The sequence below is a fragment of the Manis pentadactyla genome, chromosome 11 (genome assembly GCF_030020395.1).
Source record: "Manis pentadactyla isolate mManPen7 chromosome 11, mManPen7.hap1, whole genome shotgun sequence".
NCBI lineage: Eukaryota > Metazoa > Chordata > Mammalia > Pholidota > Manidae > Manis > Manis pentadactyla.
This window is the reverse complement of record NC_080029.1, coordinates 12,448,147-12,471,619: the sequence shown is the minus strand read 5'-3', so window position 1 is coordinate 12,471,619 and position 23,473 is coordinate 12,448,147. Positions and strand designations below refer to the sequence as shown.

The window sequence follows — 23,473 nt, the reverse complement described above, 5'->3', positions numbered from 1 at the left end:
TAGGGGGGTATTAAGATTAGCATGCATGAGAGGGTAGGAGAAAGGGGAGGGCTGTACAACACAAAGAAGGCAAGTAGTGATTCTACAACATTTTGCTATGCTGATGGACAGTGACTGTAAAGGGGTTTATAGGGGGAACCTGGTATAGGGGAGAGCTTAGTAAACATAATATTCTTCATGTAAGTGTAGATTAGTGATACCAAAAAAAAAAAGAAAAAAAGGGCAGTTCCTGTGTGGTAACCTCCAATGAGTTCTACACAAGGGTATAAAGGGCATATAAAAGCATAGGCAAAGGGTCTGTTTGTGTTTATACAGAGGATCAAAGCCTAATCGGGCTACCCTGAAAATGAACTAAGATACGATATGAAAAATAACTTCCAACATCAGCACTCTCTGGAAGAGTCACACCAGAAGATAATCATCAAAAACCCCAACAAAGATCCACGCACTGCTACAGCTGTAGATGCACTCATCCCACCAGTTCCTGGACTTGCCATGGGAATGAAGAAGGAGATATCTAAGCTGGCCTGTGCATACAGTAAAACAACAAATTTGACTGGATCTATACTGTTGGAACTCAACCAAGAATTAGGAGAAGTGAAAATTGTAGCGCTCCAAAATCTTACAACTACAGACTATTTACTGTTAAAAGAACATATGGGATGTGAACAGTCCCCAGGAAGGGGTTGTTTTAATTTGTCTGATTTCTCTCAGACTGTTCAAGTTCAGTTGGACAATATCCACCATATCATAGATAAGTTTTCACAAATGCCTAAGGTGCCTAACTGGTTTTCTTGGTTTCACTGGAGATGGCTGGTAATTACAGGTATGCTTTGGTTATGTAACTATACTCCTATTATGTTAATGTGTGTGCGCAATTTAAGTAGTAGCTTAAAACCTATACATGCTGAAGTTACTCTACAAGAAGATATGTCAAAGAAATAATCAATCTACCCATGTTTTCTTCCGCCTGCTACTTCTATAGCTTTTCTTCTTCCTTCCTAATTACAACCCTTAAATAGAATTCGTGCCTCATATCAAATTTACCAAGTATCATAATTCTTCCAAGTGGTAAAGATTCCTCAAGACAAATGCTGGGCATAGAAGCCACAGGGCATAAATCTTCAAAGAAGTAAAAAGCTAACCTTTTCAAACAATAAGGCTTCTCTCTCACTTACCAACTTTACATTTCCCTGTATGGCCCCGGAAGATGACTGGTTACCCAGAGACAGGTAAGATTCCTCAAGGGAGGAACAACCTAAGACAGGCACAGTCGCAGGGGGGTCATCAGGTGAGAAATTGGGGATCAACAGATGTGAGGCTTAGAACCTCACCCCCCCTGTTCTGAGAGAAATCTTCTGCATACGTGGATGTTTTATTGCCCTTGTCTAGCTTGGATTAACACATAGTCTACAGGCACACACCTGATCATCTACATTTGCTCTCTTACAACACTAAACTATGTTTTCTACCTTTATCTTGTATCTACCTACAACTTCAGCATTTTATTAAAAATAATAATAATAAAGGGAGAAATGATGTATCCACATATAAATCAAGTATAAAAATCAAATGAGTATTCATATTTGAACTGTTTATAGTTCATAATGCATGATCAAAACCGAAAGTTTCTGTGATGACTGCCCTTGTACTGCTCACCATGTAACTTATTCATTATGTAAGAATTTGTTCTCCATTTAAGAACTTGTTTGTTATGCTTCAGAAGATTAGAGACTGACGAAAATTAGGCTTGGGGTGGATTAATGATTGTGCATTGAGCATTGACTCCCCTATACAGAATTTTATTGTTAACAACCATTTGATCAATAAATATGAGAGATGCCCTCACAAAAAAAAAAAAAAAGTACACACTTCCAATTGTAAAATAAATAAGTAACCGGGATGTAATGTATAGCATAAGGAATATAGTCAAAATATTCTAACAACTTGGTACGGTGATAGCTGGTACCTAGAATTATCATGTATATAAATGTTGAATCACTGTGTTGTACACCTGAATCTAATGTAATGTAATACTGTGTGTCAACTACCCTTCAATAAAAAAAAAAAAAAGAATTTCATGATATGCACATAGCATATCCTCACCAAAATGTATATTCCCCTTCTCTCAATCCCAAAAGTTACTTTTAACTTACACTACTTTGTAATACTATATTTAGCTTTATAAATTACTCTAAAAAATTTGGGAACAGATGTAACTATAAATACATAGCTAATTTTCTTTCTGTACATATTAAAACTTACTAAAAATTTGTACGGCAGTAAAACTAACACCATTTCCAAATAGTATATTCAACTCTAAAGGAAAAGGAAAAGTTACTGTATTATGCTTTTAAAAAGGAAGAAGCATTTCAGTTCCAAGCATTCATTTCCACATCTAACCCAAGTATCCAGTATTTGTTCTTTATATCACATAAGATAGTTAAGGTTAATTATTACAAAGCAATTCACATACCGTTAAGACAGGAGATGACGGATACCGAAGATCTCCACTTACAAAAAGACCCAAAGAGGAGAGGATAACTAAAAAATGATTTGTTAAAACCATATCCACCACTGAGAGCCCTGAGTGCCCTAGGGAAGAAATTAGACAATGGGTTAAAAAGTAAGGAAAATGCGAGCTCCTAAGCAAAGCAAAGACATTTCATAAATACTGCTCAAGTATTAATATAAATGAAATGCTGTTGACAGAAGCACCATTAGAAGAATTACCTTCTCCAACCAAGGAATAGATCGTATCTGTCAGGTTATACCACATAGTATCATCATAATTCCAAAATCCAGAAAAACTGAGGCCTATGTACATACCTAACAAGAGAGAAAAGGAAAATTAAGGTAGACAACTTTACAAAGCGAGTCACTCACTTCTGTGACGCTAGGCCTGCAGGGGCCAAAGCCTGCATCTGCTCCACCTTCCACAACAGCCTCTGTCACTTCAACTCCCCTCCCCTCAGCTGGACTCTCACTTTCTTAAGCATTGGAGAGGTGAAGTAACTTCAGGTTACACCACACCACAGGATTTTAGCCAACCATCTGACTTAATTTGAGGGGTTTTGTCTTATACTGAAGGGGATAAGAATATGCCACCCCAAAATATGCCACTTTGATACAAGGGTTTTTTTGAGCTGGAGGCAACTGAGAATCAACAGATTCAGGAAGCGGTTGTCTGCTCTCCCCTTATCAACCTAAAAGCAGGGCATAAATTTCCCCTTGGAAAAGGTGCTTTCCCTAACCCCAACTTTATACCCGGAAGAGAAGAGCACTTTTACCACAAGAGACCCAGAGTCCACACTGAGATGAGCTGCTGTGGGGTAAATGGCAGAATTTCCAGAATCTACCGCCTGGCCTTGGGCCATTTATATATCAGTGGGTGTTTACAGCTGAAGCCTCTGGCAGCCTCGGGTGAATCCAAGGCAAGGGGTAGAGAGAAAACAGCCATTCTCTCCTCCCCTCTGTTCCAGGTACATAATTGGTCTGGCGTCTGCCAATCACCAAGGACTGGCCCATGGAGTTCCTCTCAGAAGGGGCGGGTGGGGAAGTAGAGAGTGGGCTATGGCTGCTGAGAAATGGAGCAGGGAGTGGGTTTTACTAGCGGGGACTGGGGATGTTAGGCAGGAAAATAGATATGAGCAGGGTGGACAGAGAATAAGCTCAGTAAAGCCCACTAGAAAGGACTCAGTTAACCAGTTAAAACTAGAAAGCCTGAAAAGACTCAGAGTTAATGAGTTAATCAGTTAAAGCTCAAAAGGTCAGGAGCAACTTGCCTTTGAATGTTTGAATATTCCCCAGATAAAGAGAAGTATCTCAGCATAACCCATGTCTTCATTGTACCAATTACAATGCCATCGTAAAATTTACTCCAGCCTGCTAAAAGGCCCAGCTATAAACAGCATAATAAAGATAGTAAGATCCCACCTTAAAGCCAAAATTGCATTTTAAGAAATCCAAGAAGTTAAGAAGTAAGATTCTCAACATACTGTTTAGCAAACAAACAATTACTCAGCCCACCCTGGGCAGGGCAGGTGGTCTTAATTGATATGTCCCCAGACCAAAAAGCTGCTATTCTGGGAAGAAATCAGCAGTAAATTTCTTATGTTAATTTTGCAGAATTACCTGGAGAACTAACCAAAAGAAAGATGTAATGACTCATCAAGGATGAACATTCGGGGACCATTGAACAAGTCCACACCCCTTACCCTTTGAAAATCCTCAACCACCTACAAAACCCCAGACCCTAAAACCTTAGGGGTGCCTCTTCTCTGAGGTAGCCCACACTCCCCCTTCTCTGAGTGCCCACCTTTTTGCTTTAAATAAACCTCTCACTGCTCAACTTATAATGTTTTGTCTCTGCACTTTTCCAGTGTAGTGTCTTCATTACTTTGCTTTTTCATTCTAATCACCTTGTACTCTGCCTTCCCTGCCTCTCCGAACCGACCTAGGCCAACAGGGAGAGGGGACTTGCTGGCATGCGCGCCGCAGCTGGACAGATGGACAGAGCCCTGCCGGGCTAGTGAACTCGAGAAAGCTGTGAGCAATAAAAATGGTTTCTCCCAACCTGCCCTTCTGCTTGCCTTACTTTGGTTTCACTGTATTCATAGGGGAATTTGTTCCAGGAGGGGAACCCCCTTCCCACCTCCTGGAGCTACACATGCATAAACAGACCTTACTAACATAACTCTTGTCTTTCATTAGACCTCCACATATTTCCTAGTCACTTCCCAACAATTTATTATTCCTTGAAGATCAAATTCCTTTCCTTTGTTAAAATGGTATATAAGCCCCCAAGTTTAACCACTTCTTGGAGTTCCATTTCTTTTCTGTAAACTCCTGTGAATGTTAATATTAATAGAAATTGTGTGCCTTTTCTCCTGTTAATCTGCCTTTGTGTTCTATGTAAGGAAAGATATAGAAGTTTAATTCACAGGCCTCATTTACTGAATGCAAGAGGGTACAGGAAGAGTTGTTCCTCCCAGACAAGACAGTATCTTCTAAGCATAAATAAGTTACTATTTCGGAAGTGCAGTTTTAGTCAATTATTAAAAAAAAAAACTCTGAAAGAAATTAAAATGTAAACTCCAAGAGGAATACTATGGTTGATTTGTGATTTTAAAAATAGAAAAAATATTTGCTAATCCCTCAGGAGAACCTATTAAAAGAAGAAGACTGAACACTTTGCAAATACTGAAAGCACTTTGTTCCCTGACCTCACCCTTCCTTGGCCATAGCTAGAAACATTGAGAGTCTTGTGTTTTAAATCTGGAATGTTAATCTGAACTCTCATCAACAGGCACAACTAGTGGGGGCAGTGGGAAGTGAGAGGAGCCCAAAGACAGTTGATAATCTAGTGTATATACTCTGTTTCCAAAAAGTGAATGTTGGACTACTCAGATTGTCAAGTGTGTATTTTAACTCACAGCTCTGTTCTGTGTAGGGAAAGATATAGAAGGATGTGTTATTACCATTTACTTTTTCCAGGAAGAGGAAAGCTAAAAACAAGCTTTTCCTTTTCTAAGCACTAAATCTAGTTTGTAGATAACAGTATAATATATTCTAAGTGGGGATGATTTAGGTGTCCAGCATGATATCACATGACCAGACCCCTACGAAGTTTAGAAATATTTAATAGTAAAGCCAGCAGTGAAATACATGCTTTATTTTGGTTAATATTTTTAGACTGAAATTAAGTTACAAGCCATTCTATGACAAATTGGCCAAAATTGTATCCCTGGGTTACAGAAGCTGATGTCTACCTTTGTGAAGAGATTGGATTTTATTCTAATGGCCAAAAGGACACCACTGCAGAATTCGAAGCAGGGAAGTGATGTGATTTGATTTATACTTGAGAAGATCACTGTGGTGGCAGTATGTACAGTGGGCTATACTGGGGCAAGAATAGAAACAAGGGAGACCACTAAGAGGCTTTAAATTAGTTTTATGAAAAAACAATGTTGACTTGACCTAAGACTTTGGCAGGGGAGAGAAGTGGTCATGTGGGGGATGGATACTGGGCACAGCACCATCCTGGAAAGGTCATGAGAGTACGAGCAGTCACAACTGTGTCCTAGATTTCAGTTGTGAGTAATTGGATATTAACTGGGTTGAAGAATACTGGAGAGGATCAGATTTTAGAGAGAGATGAATCAAGATTTCTGGGTTAGACTTGTTATATTTGAGATGCTCATTAGGCATCAAGAGGAAATGCAAAATAGACAACTGAATATAGGAATTTGGTCTCAAAGGAGTGGTCAGCACCAGAAACACAGACTTGGGACTCACCAGCATTACTACCATAGGACTGGACTCAGTTTCCCAGGGAGAAAAAGTGGTTACATAAGGAAGGAGAATCAAGGACAAAGCCCTGAGTTCATCATTTCAGGGGTCACACCAAAGAGGAGCCAGCCTAGGAAACTAAGGAGTGACCAGTGAGGCAAGATGAAAGCAATCAAAGACGATGTCAAGAAAGCCAAGAGAAGAAGTGTTTTGAGGAGACAGTGGTCAAGTCTGTCAAATGCTGCTGGAAAGGGAAGTAGAATGAGGATAAAGAATTAACTGTTGAAATTAGCAATGTGGAAATAACGGGGGATGAAAACATTTCAGTAGAATGATGGGAACAAAAGTCTGGTTTGTAGTGGAAAGACGATAAAATGCGAGGTGGAAAATATAGCATCATCTACAATAAATTCTTCCCATAAATTTTGCTTTGAAGGAGAACAGAGAGTTGCAGGATGGGAGTAAAGTGAGATAAATGAAGATTGTGTTTAAGATGGGACACATTAGGGTTTGTTTATATGCTAATGGATCCAATCCAGTAAGGAGGGCCAGCTGGACAATGCACAGGAGAAAGGTGAGATTTGCAGGATAGTTGCAGAAACAAGATTATCCAGAAGGCTAGTGGGAATGGGATCCAAAACACAACGGGTGAGGGGTGGCTTCTCATGCAGAGACACTTCTCACAGTGCAACAGGCAAAAGGCAAAGCAAGCAAGTACAGCTGCAAGTAGGATGGCAGATTTGCAGGGGCAATGATGGAGTTCCTTGTCATTAATCTCGATTTTCTGTGAAGTGTTAGATAAAGGCTTGGTGGAGAGTAAAAAGGGAAAGAAGGGATGTAGTGGGTTTAAGGTAATGGGAATGGTATGATAAGGTCATTTTGCAAGTAGGAAAATAAACATATCAGGGGAGAGAGTGGGTTTCTGGGTGGTGCTGAGTGCCCACTTAAAATTTGTATTCCTGAATTTATAGTAAGACAGGTCAGTGGAACTTTCAAGTGTAATTTTTTTCCTACCAACATTCTGCAATTGCCGTGCAGAAGTGGAAGTGGTTGTAACCAGAATTGGGATTGTGCACGTAAGGAAAATGGAGGAGGGTGAGGATGTTTCAGAAGAATTTACAAGGATGGACTATGCAAATTATGGTGAAGAAAGGGGGAAAAAGGATGTTAGGTAGTGAAAAATGGTGGTAGGGACACTATTGAGGTTTCAGTGAAATCAAAGACATCTTGGACTGTGAGTACTAGAGTAGACAGAAAGAAGAGGAGATAGTACACAATGTGAGATGCTTACAGTGCACATTTTGGAGATAGTACCATTATTAGAGACAACAAGGTTCAGAATATGACAACAGAAGTAAGATGGGGGAAAGATCATTGAAGGAAAGAAGGCCTTGAAGCTGAGTATGATGTGGGTCATCCAAATGTATGGCAAAGTCACTGAAAATGGTGACAAAAAATAGGTGGGGAGTTGGCAGGGGTCCAGAGGCTAAACTCACCAATGAGTGAATGTGAGTGACAAGAAGGGAACCATATGCTAGGAACCATATGCTAGGAACCAAGGTGAATTAGAGGGAGGTAAAGTCTGAGTTCAAAGGAACTGGAAGTTTTGAAGAAGAAGACAGTAATAATTAAGAGGTAGCCTTAAGAATCAAGGTTGAGCCCTCTGCCCTTGGCCCTGAGACATGGGACATGTGAAAGAGCTGCAGGGGAGAGAATGTTAACGGATAAAGGTCAGGTTGCTTTTCATGGCAAGAAAGCTAAGAGGCCATTAAGAGAAAAGACTAGCTATATAGGGAGTTTGCTGATGACAGATCACAAATTCCAATGACTGGGTCAAATTAAAGCAAGTACAGACAGTATGTGGGATAGAATAGAACTGTAAGTGACCCGGGAAGCTGAGGTTTCTGCTGGTGACTGATAAAACTGGGAGGAGAGGGCAATAAAATTGAATTGGTAATCAAAAATCCGCCTAAGAATAAAATCCCCACACCAGATGGCTTCACCGCTGAATTTTATCAGACATTTAGAGAAGACATAATACCCATTCTCCTTAAGGTTTTCCAAAAAAATAGAAGAGGAGGGAATACTTCCAAACTCATTCTATGAAGCCAGCATCACTCTAATACCAAAACAAGGCAAAAACCCCACAAAAAAAGAAAATTACAGACCAATATCCCTGATGAACACAGATGCAAAAGTACTCAACAAAATACTAGCAAACTGATTTCAAAAATTCACCAAGAGGATCAAACATCATGATCAAGTGGGATTCATTCCAGGGATGCAAGGATGGTACAACATTCAAAAATCTATAAACATCATCCACTATAGTAATAAAAAGAAGGACAAAAATCACATGATCATCTCCATAGATGCTGAAAAAGCATTTGACAAAATTCAACACCAATTCATGATAAAAACTCTCAACAAAATGTGTATACAGGGCAAGTACCTCAACATAATAAAGACCATATATGATAAACCCACAGCCAACATCACACCTAACAGTGAAAAGCAGAAAGCTTTCCTGTAAAAACAAGAACAAGACAAGGATTTCCACTCTCCATGCTTTTATTCACCATAGTACTGGAGGTCCTAGCCACGGCAATCAGACAACACAAAGAAATAAAAGGCATGCAGATTGGTCAGGGAGAAGTCAAACTGTCACTGTTTGCAGATGACATGGTATTGTACATAAAAAACCCTAAAGAATCCACTACAAAATGACTAGAACTAATGTCTGAATTCAGCAAAGTAGCAGGATACAAAATTAATATACAGAAATCTATTGCATTCCTATACACTAACGATGAACAAGCAGAAAGAGAAATCAGGAAAACAATTCCATTCACAATTGCATCAAAAAGAATAAAATACCTAGGAAGAATAAACCTAACCAAGGAAGTGAAAGACCTATACCCTGAAAACTATAAGACATTCTTAAGAGAAACTAAAGAGGACACTAACAAATGGAAACTCATCCCATGTTCTTGGCTAGGAAGAATTATTATTGTCAAAATGGCCATCCTGCCTAAAGTAATCTACAGATTCAATGCAATCCCTATCAAAATACCAACAGCATTCTTCAACCAACTGGAACAAATAGTCCTAAAATTCATGTGGAACCACAAAAGATTCTGAATAGTCAAAGCAATCCTAAGAAGGAAGAATAAAGCAGGGGGGATCTCACTTCCCAACTTCAAGCTCTACTACAAAGCCACAGTGAACAAGACACTTGGTACTGGCACAAGAACAGAGCCACAGACCAGTGGAACAGAATAGAGAGTCCAGACATTAACCCAAACATATATGGTCAATATGATTAAGGAGCCATGGACATAAAATGGGGAAACGACAGCCTCTTCAACAGCTGGTGTTGGCAAAAGTGGACAGCTACATGCAATAGAATGAAACTGAATCATTGTCTAACCCCATACACAAAAGTAAATTCGAACTGGATCAAAGACCTGAATGTAAGTCATGAAATCATAAAACTCTTCGAAAAAAAGATAGTCAAAATTTTCTTGGACATAAACATGAGCAACTTCTTCATGAACATCTCCTCAGGAAAGGAAACAAAAGCAAAAATGAACAAGTAGGAATATATCAAACTAAAAATCTTCTGTTCAGCAAAGGACACCATCAGGAGAACAAAAAGTCATCCTACAGTATGAGAGAATATATTCATAAATGACATATCTGATAAGGGGTTGACATCCAAAATATAAAGAGCTCACACACCTCAACAAACAAAAAGCAAATAACCCGATTAAAAAATGGGCAGAGGATCTGAACAGACACTTCTCCAAAGAAGAAATTCAGACGGTCAACAGGCACATGAAAAGACGCTCCACATCACTAATCATCAGAGAAATGCAAATTAAAACCACAACAGGATATCACCTCACACTAGTTAGGATGGCCAACATCCAAAAGACACACAACAACAAATGCTGGCGAGGATGTGGAGAAAGGGGAGCCCTCCTACAATGCTGGTGGGAATGTAAATTAGTTCAACCATTGTGGAAAGCAGTATGGAGGTTCCTCAAAAAACTAAAAATAGAAATACCATTTGACCCAGGAATTCCACTCCTAGGAATTTACCCTAAGAATGCAGCACTCCAGTTTGAAAAAGACAGATGCACCCCTATGTTTATCACAGCACTATTTACAATAGCCAAGAATTGGAAGCAACCTAAGTGTCCATCAGTAAATGAATGGATAGAGAAGATTGATACATATACACAATGAAATACTATTTAGCCATAACAAGAAAACAAATCCTACCATTTGCAACAATATGGATGGAGCTAGAGGGTATTATGCTCAGTGAAATAAGCCAGGCAGAGAAAGACAAGTACCAAATTATTTCACTCATCTGTGGAGTATAGGAACAAGGAAAGACTGAAGGAACAAAACAGCAGCAGAATCAGAAAACCCAAGAATGGACTAACAGCTACTAAAGGGGAACCGACTGGGGAGGATGGGTGGGAAGGGATGGATAAGGGGATTAAGGGGCATTATGATTAGCACACATAATGTAGGGGGGCACATGGAAGGAAGTATAGCACAGAGAAGACAAGTAGTGACTGTACAGCATCTTACTATGCTGATGGACAGTGGCTGCAATGGGCTATGTGGTGGGGACTTGATAATCGGGGGAGTCTAGTAACCATAATGTTGTTCAAGTGATTGTATATCAATGATACCTTAATTTTAAAAAACTGGGAGGAGGGGCATGATGGGTGTGTTAGGAGCACCACAGATGGGGAAGGTGGGCACCTGGGCTCCTAGATACCTGTTCCCACCATTTAGCTCCATGTGGCTTGATACTGTGGGAACTGTTGCTTCAGTACAGTAATGGACAGCTAGAGAAAAGATTGTTTTATCTACAAAAAACAGGCTGCCAGAGCTATTTCTTTTGTCAAGACGGTGAGGCAGTCTGCAGAGTGAGGTACCAAGTTTTGAGATTCGCCTGCCCTCCTGTAACTTTCAGTGGGTGGCAGGATTGGGCACAAGGAGCTGAGGTGGCTCCTCTCCTGTGGCTCCTGGAGGTAAGGCAGGTTTGGAGAGAGGGGAGGAGAGAGGGAGCTACTAGCCTGGCATCCACAGAACAAAGCCAGAAAAGGAGCTCAGTTTCTTCTGGTTGACAGAGGGGAAAGAGACACAATTTTTAGATAAATTCAGCAGAGGCAGGTGCTCAAAGCTAGAGATAACAAAAGGACTATAAGCCATTAGGATTCAAAGAGATTCGGGGCAAGCCGTTTTGTTTATCCTTACATGAATGCACAGTGTTTGAATCCATTTATTTAAAATAAATCATGGTAGGACAAGTTTTTGTTCTTTTTATTCTTCTTTAAAATGTTTGTTCTTCATGTAGTTTCAATCTCCCCTGTGAATTCTGGGATTGGCTTGCTAATTTCTACAGACACATAAAATGCTGTTGGGATTTTTCGTGGAATTGTATCGAATTTATTGATAGATTTTGGGAGAATTAACATCTTTATAATTCTAGAACTTCCTGTTCATGAACATAAAATATATTATTTATTTTAGTCTTTTTTATGACCTCCATTAAACTTTTATAATTTCTGCAGAACAGGCCTTGCAACCTATTTTTTTGGTTTATTCCTTTTGGTGTTTATTACTTTCTGAATAGGATTTTTAAAGTTATAATCTTTAATTGGTCTTTGATGGAGTGGTATATATATATATATATATATATATATATATATATATATATATATATATATAGTTATTATATCCCTCAACTTTGTAGCCCTCCCATATTCTGATAGTTTGTTAATTATTTTGGATTTTTTATAAATATACATCTTATCTATGGGTAATGAAATTTTGTTTCTTATCTTTTAATTCTTTTTTTTCTTTATATTCATAGTATTTTGGGTCTAGGAGGTCATCAATGACCTAGGAAAAACAACTAGAATAATATGGTTAGCAGTTAAAATGTGTAAGGATGTATTAAAATATTATATATAGTAGTAATGGAAAAATGCATACATAATAAAATAATGTTGTGATACCTTAGAATAATATCTATTATACAGATAATAATCTCTGGTAGAAAGTAACATATTAATGGATGCAGAGAAAAAAATTAAAAGAGACACTGAAGTCACTATTAACATAGCCAAAAGTCACAGAAAAAATAGTATATCACATTTGCAAGTTGACAAGGTGAAATGACAAAGAGTAAATTCTTAGGTATTTTAAGGAAACATTTTTACTCCATTATTTCCATGCATTAACTTGTATGACACCTTCAATTTTCAATGAGACTGTGAACTTACCATCATATGCTGCATTGAAGCCAAGCAATGCTACATCACTGGCACAGGGGCATTTTGTCACTTTGAGATCTACCACATGTGGATATAATCTACTGACACTGTTTTTTGTCATCACAGTCCCAAGCTTCCACTGAAGAATAGGTTCTGTGAAAATCAAGTTCAGGTGTTTAAATTGTGGCAGCATTCTTGGAAACGAAACATCGCTGCTTTCCTTTAAAGGCTTTAAAGGAACTATGGGAAGGAACTATTCCACTGTCAAAAAGGTGGGTGTATTACCTCATTCTGCATCTGTTAAAATTAGGCCAAGAGTATTTTCCAGAGTAGGAGGAATAAAGTCTAATTGCCTCTGCAGGGGGCCTGGCAAAGTCGCACTGTGGAAGAGGGTGTGGGATGGGAGATACTCCCTGGGTCATCTTTGGAAAATATAAATGGCTGCAGGATCTCTCTCGAGGAAGGGAATTGTTGGATCACAGGATATGCACATTTACAATTTAGAGAACAATTTATGCTTCAAGAGCCCACAATTCACTTTTTGTTCTCTTCCCCCAGTCCCACTGAAACAGCAATAGAGATACAAAAAAGAGTAAATCTGGAAAGGCAGAGGAGAACAGGGAAGGTTATGATTAGCAGCAGAGACACTTAGAGGGATTTCTGAATGATACAAAAAAGTGGGGCTGGGAATAACAGGAAAAACCAGTCAGAGGTGTGACAACTTCAACCTTTCCACTCAGCAATCTAGTTTTGGATAAGCAAAGAGTTGGAGCTGGATGGAGTCAAGTTTTAATGACAAAAAAAAAAAAATGGGAGAATTTTTTTTCTTCTGAAAAAATGAGAAGAGAGTACAAAAAGTAAGCCAGGGCAATTTGACAGAATAATACCATCTGAATTTCAAAAATAGTCAAAGGGCTTTTAAGAACAGAGATCTCTAATGATCAATTCTTTAACTGTTTACATTTCTATAATGTAAATTTCCTTCATCTCCCCAAATTTTCAATAAAATCTGCTACAAAACCGAAGACTTTAGGTGATATTTTCCACTTTGCACAAAGCAAGAAATGGGGGTAGATTCCATCTGGGTTGACATAGGATAGCACAGGGATGGTCAAGAAGGGAAACAGACACAATTTATCAGCATACCAATTCACCCTGAAATTCAAAGGATTTGGAACAAGCAGCTGACTTTCCAGGGTATAGCATGTGTGTGTAGGCAATTAATACCTAGATTTTAGAGCACAGGGAGATCTGACCTCACTTCTGGAACATGACTGCATTAAATTGAAAACACCTCTTTACTTATGTACAAGCTCCTTAATCAGATATTGTATTTTAAACATTTTAAGAATGAGGGAGTGATTAAAAGTCTGGACTGCTACTGAGAAACTAAGAAGGACACAGAAAAGTGACCAATATGAAGGCAACTGGTGATTGTGAGTAAGAGTGGTTTTAGTGGAGTGGTCTGAGGTGTGGATTGGAGATTAGGCAGTAGGGATGTTATTTTTAAACCTCTCTTTTGAGTTAGTAGTATATGAACATTTGTAACTGTAACTCTAACCCTAAGCCTTGATTGCCACTGTGTCTTCAACATTTTAGCAAATGATACAATCATCCACTTGATTGTTCAAGTAAGAAATCTGGATTCTTGATGTCTCTCCCTCATCCCAGGTCCACCAAGAAGTCATTATCAGCTTTACTTCCAAAACATATTCTGAAGACTCTTACTTATCATCATCTCCACCCAATCCCACAGCCCAGGTACTCCAGACCATCTCCTGAGTGGACTATGGCAACAGCTGCCAATCAGTTTCCTTTATTCCATTACTGCCACCCTTCCCCCAGAGTCAGTTCTCTACACTGCAGCCAAAGTGATCATTTTTTTTTTAAAGCATAAATCAGAATAATACACTGCTGCTTAAAACACCTCAAGGGTCATGATCGTCTCTTATTTTTTACCTCCAGCACTTAGCACAGGGTCTGGCATATGGTAGGTTATAAGGTATGTGGAAAGAATATTATAAATTCTGTTTTATCTATTAGCATTTACCTCGAATACTATCCAATAGTGTTCCTTCAGTAGTATAAATATCGAATCCCTGTTGTAAAGTGATTCTTACTAACCATTCTTCTACAGCTGCAATATCTGAAACCAAAAGGCAAACAATCAACTATTTTTTTACACCATGTCAGTGAAATTTAAGACTATGTGAACACTACCAACAAGGACTACCTTTCATTTCCCAATTATTTTGGTCACATTTATATATAAGGTTCCCATGTTTTTCCTATAAACATTTTGATGATAAAATAAGGGGGGAAAAAAAGAAATGGTCTTAATACCACAGCCATGAATCCAGACAGTATTTTTTTAATATTTATGAATCCAGATAATAATTTTTCTCCAAGAGCTATTGTGGAATGGTAAAAAGAAAATTACCACACTTCATGCAAAGTGGTATACTATTATTTGAAAGTAGATTGTGATTAATTAAAGTGTATAGTATGAACACTAGGGACAGCACTAAAAAATTTTTAAGTATAATTAATGAGCCAATGGTGGAGATAAAATGGAATCATAAAAAAATAATATGAATTGAAGGCAGAAAAAGAAAAGTGGAACAATGAGAGACGGAAACAATAGAAAACAACTTGATGGTAGATTGAATACAACTGTATCAGTTATTGCATTAAATGTTAATGGTCTAATAACACCAATTAAAAGACGGATTTCCAGAATAGATGTAAAAATCAATACTGAACTATATGTTATCTGTAAGAAACCCACTTTACATACAAAGGCATAGATGAGTTAAAATCAAGGGATGGGTGTGGCCCTGGGAGCCCTGGGTGGTGAACTCAGCCTGGGAGCTGCTGTGATGACGGCACTCATAGGCCAAGGCTGAGTCTGAGGCTAAAACCAGGGTGCGTTCATAAAGAACATGTCTACCCAAATGACTCCACTGCACAGACCCTCATGTCCACCCAGGCATCTAAGTGCACCACTCCAGGGATGATACGGCTCTTCCAGTGGCTGATGAAGTAGCTGGTGCCCAAGTAGATCGAGTATTATTTGTGCTTCTTGCTGTCACTACTTTCTATCAAGCAATTTTTGGACTTTGGGAAGGATAATGATGTGAGAAAACATCATACATGTTTCTACAAAAGGAATGTAATTCCTGCTCATACAATAAGAGGATTCAATTTTCTGATGGATTATTTAACTGCCCTCAATGCCACTTGGTTAAAAATTGATATATGCATAAGTTTCTTTAACTTTTAAAACATGAAGTAAGATCCCTGCAGATCCACAAGTCTTGGATAACTTTCTACAAGTGATTAAAGTCAGAAATAGAAACAATGATGTAGTTCCTATAATGATATGTGGAGGGACTGAGTATAAGAAAAAGTACAGGATTAATCCTTTCATTAACAGTAACATCCAGCATTTTCTGGATTGGTTTTATACCAATTGCATCTCTTGCCACATGCTTGTTAATCAGCACACACTTTTGTTTGGTAGTGATACTAATCCTGCTCACCCTAAACACGTAAGAAGTATTAATCCCATCTGTAATGTGGCTAATGTAGTAAAGATGTGTATGAAACAGCCAAGAGCCTGTGTGAACAGTGCTAACTGGTAGGTCCAGAGCTGGAAGTCGAAGAGTTCAGTGACAAAGAACAAAACAAATCCACGCAGATAGTTTAATGTGTCCTCCCACCTATTTCACCTGCTATTCAAAAACTCAGTGAGAATAGCAATAGAACTGCATGAAGTTATAGAAAAGAGGGCCATCTGGCTATTAAAACTCTTGCTACTTTGTGTGAAGATGATGTATCCATTTGATAAGTGATCAAGGTGATGGTGTCCCTCTCTGAAAAATAGCACCATAGTTACTCCAGTGATTGAATGTTTATTTTCTCTATATAATCTGGATGTTTTCCATGAGTCCTTCCTGTAGTTACTCCAGCTCTTCAGTTAAACTAGTAACTTGAGTCATTTTTCATCCTACCTTGCTGTAGTGTGGTTAGTGCCTGACACAGAAGAACACAGGGTCTCCCTACAGCTCTTGTATCTTCATACCTTCCATTTCATTATTATAGATTTTAGTGTCTACCATCTGCACAGGATTCTGACCTTCCTCCGATACCCACTATTGCTCTTTGCGCCCACATACCATGTTTGTCCCAAATCACCAATTATGGCCTGAGGCATGTGGATGTTAAAGACATCAGCTAAGTCTTTCTTGAGAGTTCAGTCCCAAGGTGCTTCCTCCCTCATATGCATCCCTCCTCCACTTTCTGACTTAGATTTCTGCCTTCCTCCATCTGATTATATTCTCATTGTGAGGCATGGCTGCTTTTGTGTTAGATATTACTAATGCATTGATTTTATTTTAAAATTCATTTGTGTGCTTTCATTCTGTGGATTAATGTATTTTTGAAGTTGTCTTGGGGAAAACAACATAAAAGGATGAAAAAAAAATATTAGACAAACACTAATCAAAAGAAGCAATAGTGGCTGTATCAATACCTGACAAAGATTTCACATCAAGATAAAATCAGGAATAAAGAGGGATAATACATATGCTAAAGGGATTCACCAAAGATAACCCAAAACATATACATGCCTAACAGTAGAGCTTTAAAATACATGAATTAAAAGCTGGTGAAATTGAAAAGAGAAATTAAAAATTCACAATTATAGTTGGATGTTTCAACACTCCTTTCTCAGTAATTGATAAAAATCAGTAAGGATATAAAAAAGCTGAACAAGTATCAACCAACTGACCTAACCAACTGTATAGACCACTCTATTGAAGAACAGCAGAATAAATTTTTTTTTTCAAGTGCACATAGAAGATTCACCAAATAGGCCATAAAAACAATCTTAAATTATCATTCAAAATATGTTCTCAGAACATAATGGAAAAATCAATAACAAAGATATCTGAAAAATCCCCCAATATTTGGAACTTTCACAACATATTTCTAAATGACAGCAGGTCAAAGAGAAAGTGGCATAGGGAATTAGAGAATATTTTAAATGGAAAGAAAATGAAAACACAACATATCAAAATTCAAGAAACTCAGAGCAGTGTTAGAGAGAAATACACACAGTAAAGTATATTTGAAAAGAAAGAGATCTCAAATCAATTATCTGAAGCAGGGATTGAAAGAATATAAAGGCCTTACTTATAAGGAGTCAAATAGTAAGTATTTTGCACTTTGTGGGCCTTATGGTCTCTGTCACAACACTCTGCCATGGTAGTACAAAAGCAGTCTGTCTTGCCAATGGGTTTCAGCCCCAGGCAAGTGCACTATAGATTCAGTGAGACCAAGGAATGACAATGGACCGTTCTTGGGCTAAAAGAGTTTATTACCCAGCTTGTTCTCCTGGCGGCAGGTCAAGCACTAGAATTACGTGTGCATCCAACAGCCCGCAGGTCTGTAATCCTCTCTCGTCTCTGCCCCCATCCAGAGCACTGGGCAGAGTTCTTTATATAGTGACTCAGTCAGTAATAGCTTATTGCCTATGGGTGTGGAAGCGGTAGCCTGGCAGTAGGCCAATTACATCATCAAGTAGTTTAGTTTTAGGTGAGGATCCTGGCCATAGGAACTTTAATTTTCCCCATACAGCCATAGGAAACACATAAATAAATGAATACAGCTCTGTTCCAATAAAACTTTATTTATAGAAACAGGCAGCAGGCCATATTTGGCCTGCAAACTGTAGTTAGCCAACCGCTAATCTAAAGGTGTCCAATTTAAGAAACTAGAAAAAATAAAACAAAAAGCAAATTAAACCCAAGGCAAGTAGAAGAAGAAGACAAAGAGTAGAAACCAATGAAATGAAGAACAAGAAAAGTTCACAGTCAATGAAATCAAAAGATACTTAGAAAGAATCAATAAAAATGATGAACCTCTGCCAGATTAACCAAGAAGGAAAAAAGATACAAATAATTCACATTAAGGATAAAGTAGGGGACATCACTGCATCTCTAGAGATATTCTAAGGATAATAAGAGAGTACCACAAACAACCTTATGTCATAAATTCGACAGTTTTGATGAAATGGATAAGTCCTAAAAAGATACAACTACCAAAGCTCATATAAGAAAAAAACTGAAAATTTGAATACTACCATATTTATTAAGGAAATTGAATTTGTCCTTAAAATCCTTCCCACAAAGTAAACTATAGGCCCAAATATTTTCAATGTCCTGGAGAATCCCACCAAACATTTAATGAAAAGATGATAGCAATTCTATAAAAACCCTTCCATAATATCAGAAGGAATTTCCAACTCACTGTATTCATTTCCCTTTTTAGAAATAAGTTTTGTTTTCAAAGCTGTTTAGTTCTAAAAGCCTGCATACTTACTTTTTCTTCCAACCAGTTTTGTACAAGTTGGGATTTCAAAAACCACAAGTCAAACCACTGTGGGATTCCAGGCAGCAACTACCTGCATTTCATTTGGCAATTAAATCAGGACTCTCTTTCAAAGAAGCTTCTGTGCAAAATTTCCCATTTCCTAGAAAGAGGTTTATTGTTTTTCAGTCTTGAAATCAGGCACTTGAAAAACGGACCCAGAAACCCAAGCTTTAAAAACTCAGTCACAATATCACTACATCATTCTAGCAATTGTACAATTAGTAGCCCCAAAAGTTACTTTATTTAACAGAGGGATTTAAGGCAAGGCAAAATTTCTCAACACACTCTCATCTGCCCCTGCCAACTGTTCTGCACCTGTGTTCTGTGGGAATCTGTAATACTTCACCCTCAAAGTCCTGAGGATGACTTTGCCTAAGCTGCCCCAAGCTGCCAGCAAAGCATACCCAGACTGGGAAGGAATTTGGACACAGGGCCCCTTGCTGGACCCAGCACTGCTGTCAGATTCAGCACCAATGAACTTGTTTGTTATTCATAACACTGCCCAATAAAGAGGTGGTATCAAATTTATAAGCCAACTTTTCTCCTCAGATCCCTAGATTAAAAACAATTTAAAAAAATCTGTGTAGTGTGAACCAAAAGGATGGCTCTTAAAAACAAATGAAGAAATATTCAGAAACAGGTTTCTAGTGAAAGCTTCGTGTTAGAAGGATTCCAACAACATAAAAGAATCTAGACATGTTTTTTTAAAAAATCTGTGAGGAATGCAATGTTATCACAACCCCTCATATAAATCCTCCTGAAATTCCTTAGACAGCATTTCAATTCAGACACCAAAATGAAAATATCTTTGAAAAAAAAAGAGCATCATGGCTGGGAAACTGTATGCATCGTGGTGAACATTTTTCCACCCACCACAAGCTTGGGCTTTCTGGAAAGGTCACCAATATCCCTGTTAAAAATATTTCTTTGAAGTCTTTAAGAATGGAGAAACAGAGACTGGGCATCTGGGCAGGTGTGTTCCTGGTTCTGGAGCTCAAGAGCCAAACAGCCCAATCCAACAGGACATCATGAAGACACTCCCCAGGGTGATGAAGATTTGATAGTATCCAAGGCTCAGTAAGATCTCCTGGGTGTTATCACCTGTGCTGGGCTGCTTGACTCCTCCTCAAAGCCCTGGTTGTCTGCTCTTCCAGCTTACATTTGAGCACCACCCTGGCATTTATCAGCAGCATCCGCAAGAGCCAAGCAACTCATTTTATAATGACAGCATTACTAGATGCCAAAACAAGATAAAGACATTAAAAGATAATAAAGATCCAGATTGATCACCTCAAGAACCTACGTGCCAAATGACTCCAACAATATATAAAAAGGATAACACATCATAATCGAGAATTGCTTATCCTAGGATTGCCAAGGCTAGTTCAAAAATGAAACAATGAAATTCACCATATCAACACACTAAAGAAGAAAAGCCTTATATTCATCTCAATAGTTGCAGAAAGAGCATTTAACAAAATTCAAGACCAATTCATGATAAAAACTCAGTAAACTGGGAATAGAAGGAAACTTCCTTAATGTGATAAAGGACATCTACAAAATACCTACAATTACATATCTAATAATGAAAGTTTGGATTTTTATCCCCCTAAAATTGGAAACAAGCTGAGATGGCCTCTTTTACCATTCCTATTCAACATTAATGTACTGGGGGTCCACCAGTACAATAAGGAAAGGAAAATAAATAAAATAAGTACATATTGGAAAGGAAGAAGTAAAATTATCCCTATGTCTAGATGGGTGATTTATCCATGTAGAAAATCCCAAAGAATATACAAAAGGATACTAGATCCAGTAAGTGAATTTAACAGGGGTGCAAGGATATAAGGTCAATCTACAAAAATCTATCATATTTCTCCTTATTAGCAATGAGCAATTGGAAATTAAAATGTTTAAAATAACCACTTACAATACCACCAAAACATGAAATACATGGGCATAAACTTTTTAAAAATATGCACAATATCTTTATGCTGAAAACATAAAATTCTTATGAAATAAATCAAAAAAGATGTAAATAAATGGAGAGATGTACTGTGTCTATGGATTGGAAAACGAAATATCATTAAGATGTTGATTCTCTCAAAACCATAGGTTTAATGTAATCCAAATAAGAAAATCATGGGAGGATTTTCTTGTACAATTAAACAAGTTGATTTTAAAATTTACATGGAAGGGCAAAAAAGTATATACTAACCAAAACAATTTTGAAAAAGAATATCAAAATTGAAGGATTAACATTACTTATTATAAACCTATTATTTATAAAGCTTGAGTAATCAAGACAGTGTGATATTGGTGCAAAGAGAGAGAAAACAGAAATAGCAACAAATGGAGATAAAAATGCTTTTACAACAATGGTGGATATCTGGAATGACTGGATATCCATATTCCAAAAAAATTAATCTCAGTCCATATAATATACCAAAATTATGTCGAATTGAGTCATAGACCTAAATACAAAATGTAGAACAATAAACTGCCAGAAGTAAATATAGGGCAAAATCTTTGTGAACCTAGGTTAGGCAAAGATTTCTTAGCTATGATGTCGAAAGTATAATCCATAAAACAAAAACTGATAAATTAGATTATATCTAAATAAAAAACTCTGATCTTCAAGAGACATTCTTAAGAGATGAAAAATATAAGCCATAGACTATGAGAAAATATTTGCAAATCATATATTTGATAAGGGACTTGTATCCAGAATATAAAATGAACTTGCAAAGGATTTGATAGGTAATTCACCAGATGGCAAATAAGCACACACAAAAAAGATGCTCAATGTCATTAGTTAAGGAAAATGCAAATTAATACCATTAAATGCCACTATACACCACTAATGTCAGTATTAAGCCAAGTAGCTAGAACAATCCATCATAATACTGATGAGATTTAAGTTAGATTTTTTAAAAAGGAGTGATATATATATATATACATATATAAATATGTATATATATACACACACACACATACTTTAAAAAATAAAGCATATTTTACATATATACATACACACACTTATATATATACTAAGTGCTGGCATGGGTCCAGATATCTGGTAGTGAGAATGTAAAATGATACAGCTACTATGGAAAACAATTTGACCATTTCTTATAAACTTATGCTAACCATATAACACAGTAGTCCTACTACTCGGTATTAGCCAAGTGCAACTGAAATTTATGTTCACATGAACCATATCTGAGAATGCTTTTAGCAGATTTATTCATAATTGCCCAAAAATGAAAAATCTAAATGCCTGTCAACAAAATTAACAATGGTACATCCATATAGAATACTACCCAATAAGAAAACGGAAGAAACTACAACATAGATGAATCTCAAATGAATCTTTCTAAGTAAAAGAAGCCAGACTCAAAAGGTTCCATGTTCCATGATTCCATTTATATGACTCTAGAATGGGCAAAACTAGGAACAGAATTCAGACCCTTGGTGGAGACTGGGAGAGGCCGCCTGTAGATGGGGTAATTTCACTGGGTGATGGAGCTGTTCTAGAGCTTGATCATGGTGATCAACACGATTGTATACATTTGTGCAAACTTACAGAAGTGCGCACTGACAAGGGTATATTATACCAAATGTAAATCATACCTATTTTAAAATGGAAAAAGAACAAATTACAAAGTGTATATCGAAGAGGAACTCTTTTTTTACTTTAAGTAGTTTTATGCAGTTCAAACTTTGAAACTGCCTTCAACACTTTCCAGCTATCACTAGATCTCCACACAGCTCCATGAGCCTCAGTTAAATCATTTTAAAATAGAGATAAAATTAGTACCTACCACATACTGAGGAATAAACAGTTAATATAGGCAAAGTGTTTAGAGTGGTGCTGAAATATAATAAGAATTCAATAAATGCTACCTGCTAATTCTCACTACTACTATGATGACTCTTTGGTCACCTTTGTTGTTGATGTTAGCCAGATTACCCTTCCCAAGATTTTACATACATATAATATTCAAATTCATGACATGAAAATTAGTAAGATATGATTAAGAAGCAAACTGAATGAGCAAATATTTTCCCTCAACATTTTTTCCTGATTTCTAGCATATTACTAATATTAGACCATCCTCTCCTATTACATTACAAACTCAAGTATATTTCTTTTTTATGTACCACAGGGAGTTGTGTCTGGATAGCCAGAGCTCATTTGATCACTTTCCATAAAGTACTTAAGTTCTCAGATCACCTTTATTCCTGTCTGGGTGACCTTAGAATCATTGCATTTCTGAAATTAAAGTTTATAAATAGAAAAAAAGAAGAACTTAGAATAACAAGTTATCTTCACTTCTTTATCTATCAAACTAATGTCAATATTATGCCAAGTAGCTAGAAAAATTCATCATTATATTGAGGAGAAGTAAGATTTCTAAAAAGGAATGCAATTTTCAGAATGA

The 23,473-nt window shown here is 37.4% G+C and overlaps 1 protein-coding gene and 1 pseudogene across 1 annotated transcript in view; one reads left to right on the top strand and one right to left on the bottom strand.

The window, feature by feature from the left end:
* Positions 1 to 23,473, bottom strand: part of CATSPERB (cation channel sperm associated auxiliary subunit beta) — a 114,168-nt gene that overhangs the window by 74,141 nt on the left and 16,554 nt on the right. Inside the window, 4 exon segments of the mRNA XM_036882176.2 lie at positions 2,477 to 2,595; positions 2,734 to 2,829; positions 12,603 to 12,746; positions 14,644 to 14,739. Of these exon segments, the coding sequence (XP_036738071.2) occupies positions 2,477 to 2,595; positions 2,734 to 2,829; positions 12,603 to 12,746; positions 14,644 to 14,739 (455 nt within the window).
* Positions 15,571 to 16,487, top strand: LOC118910729 (pyruvate dehydrogenase (acetyl-transferring) kinase isozyme 3, mitochondrial-like; annotated as a pseudogene).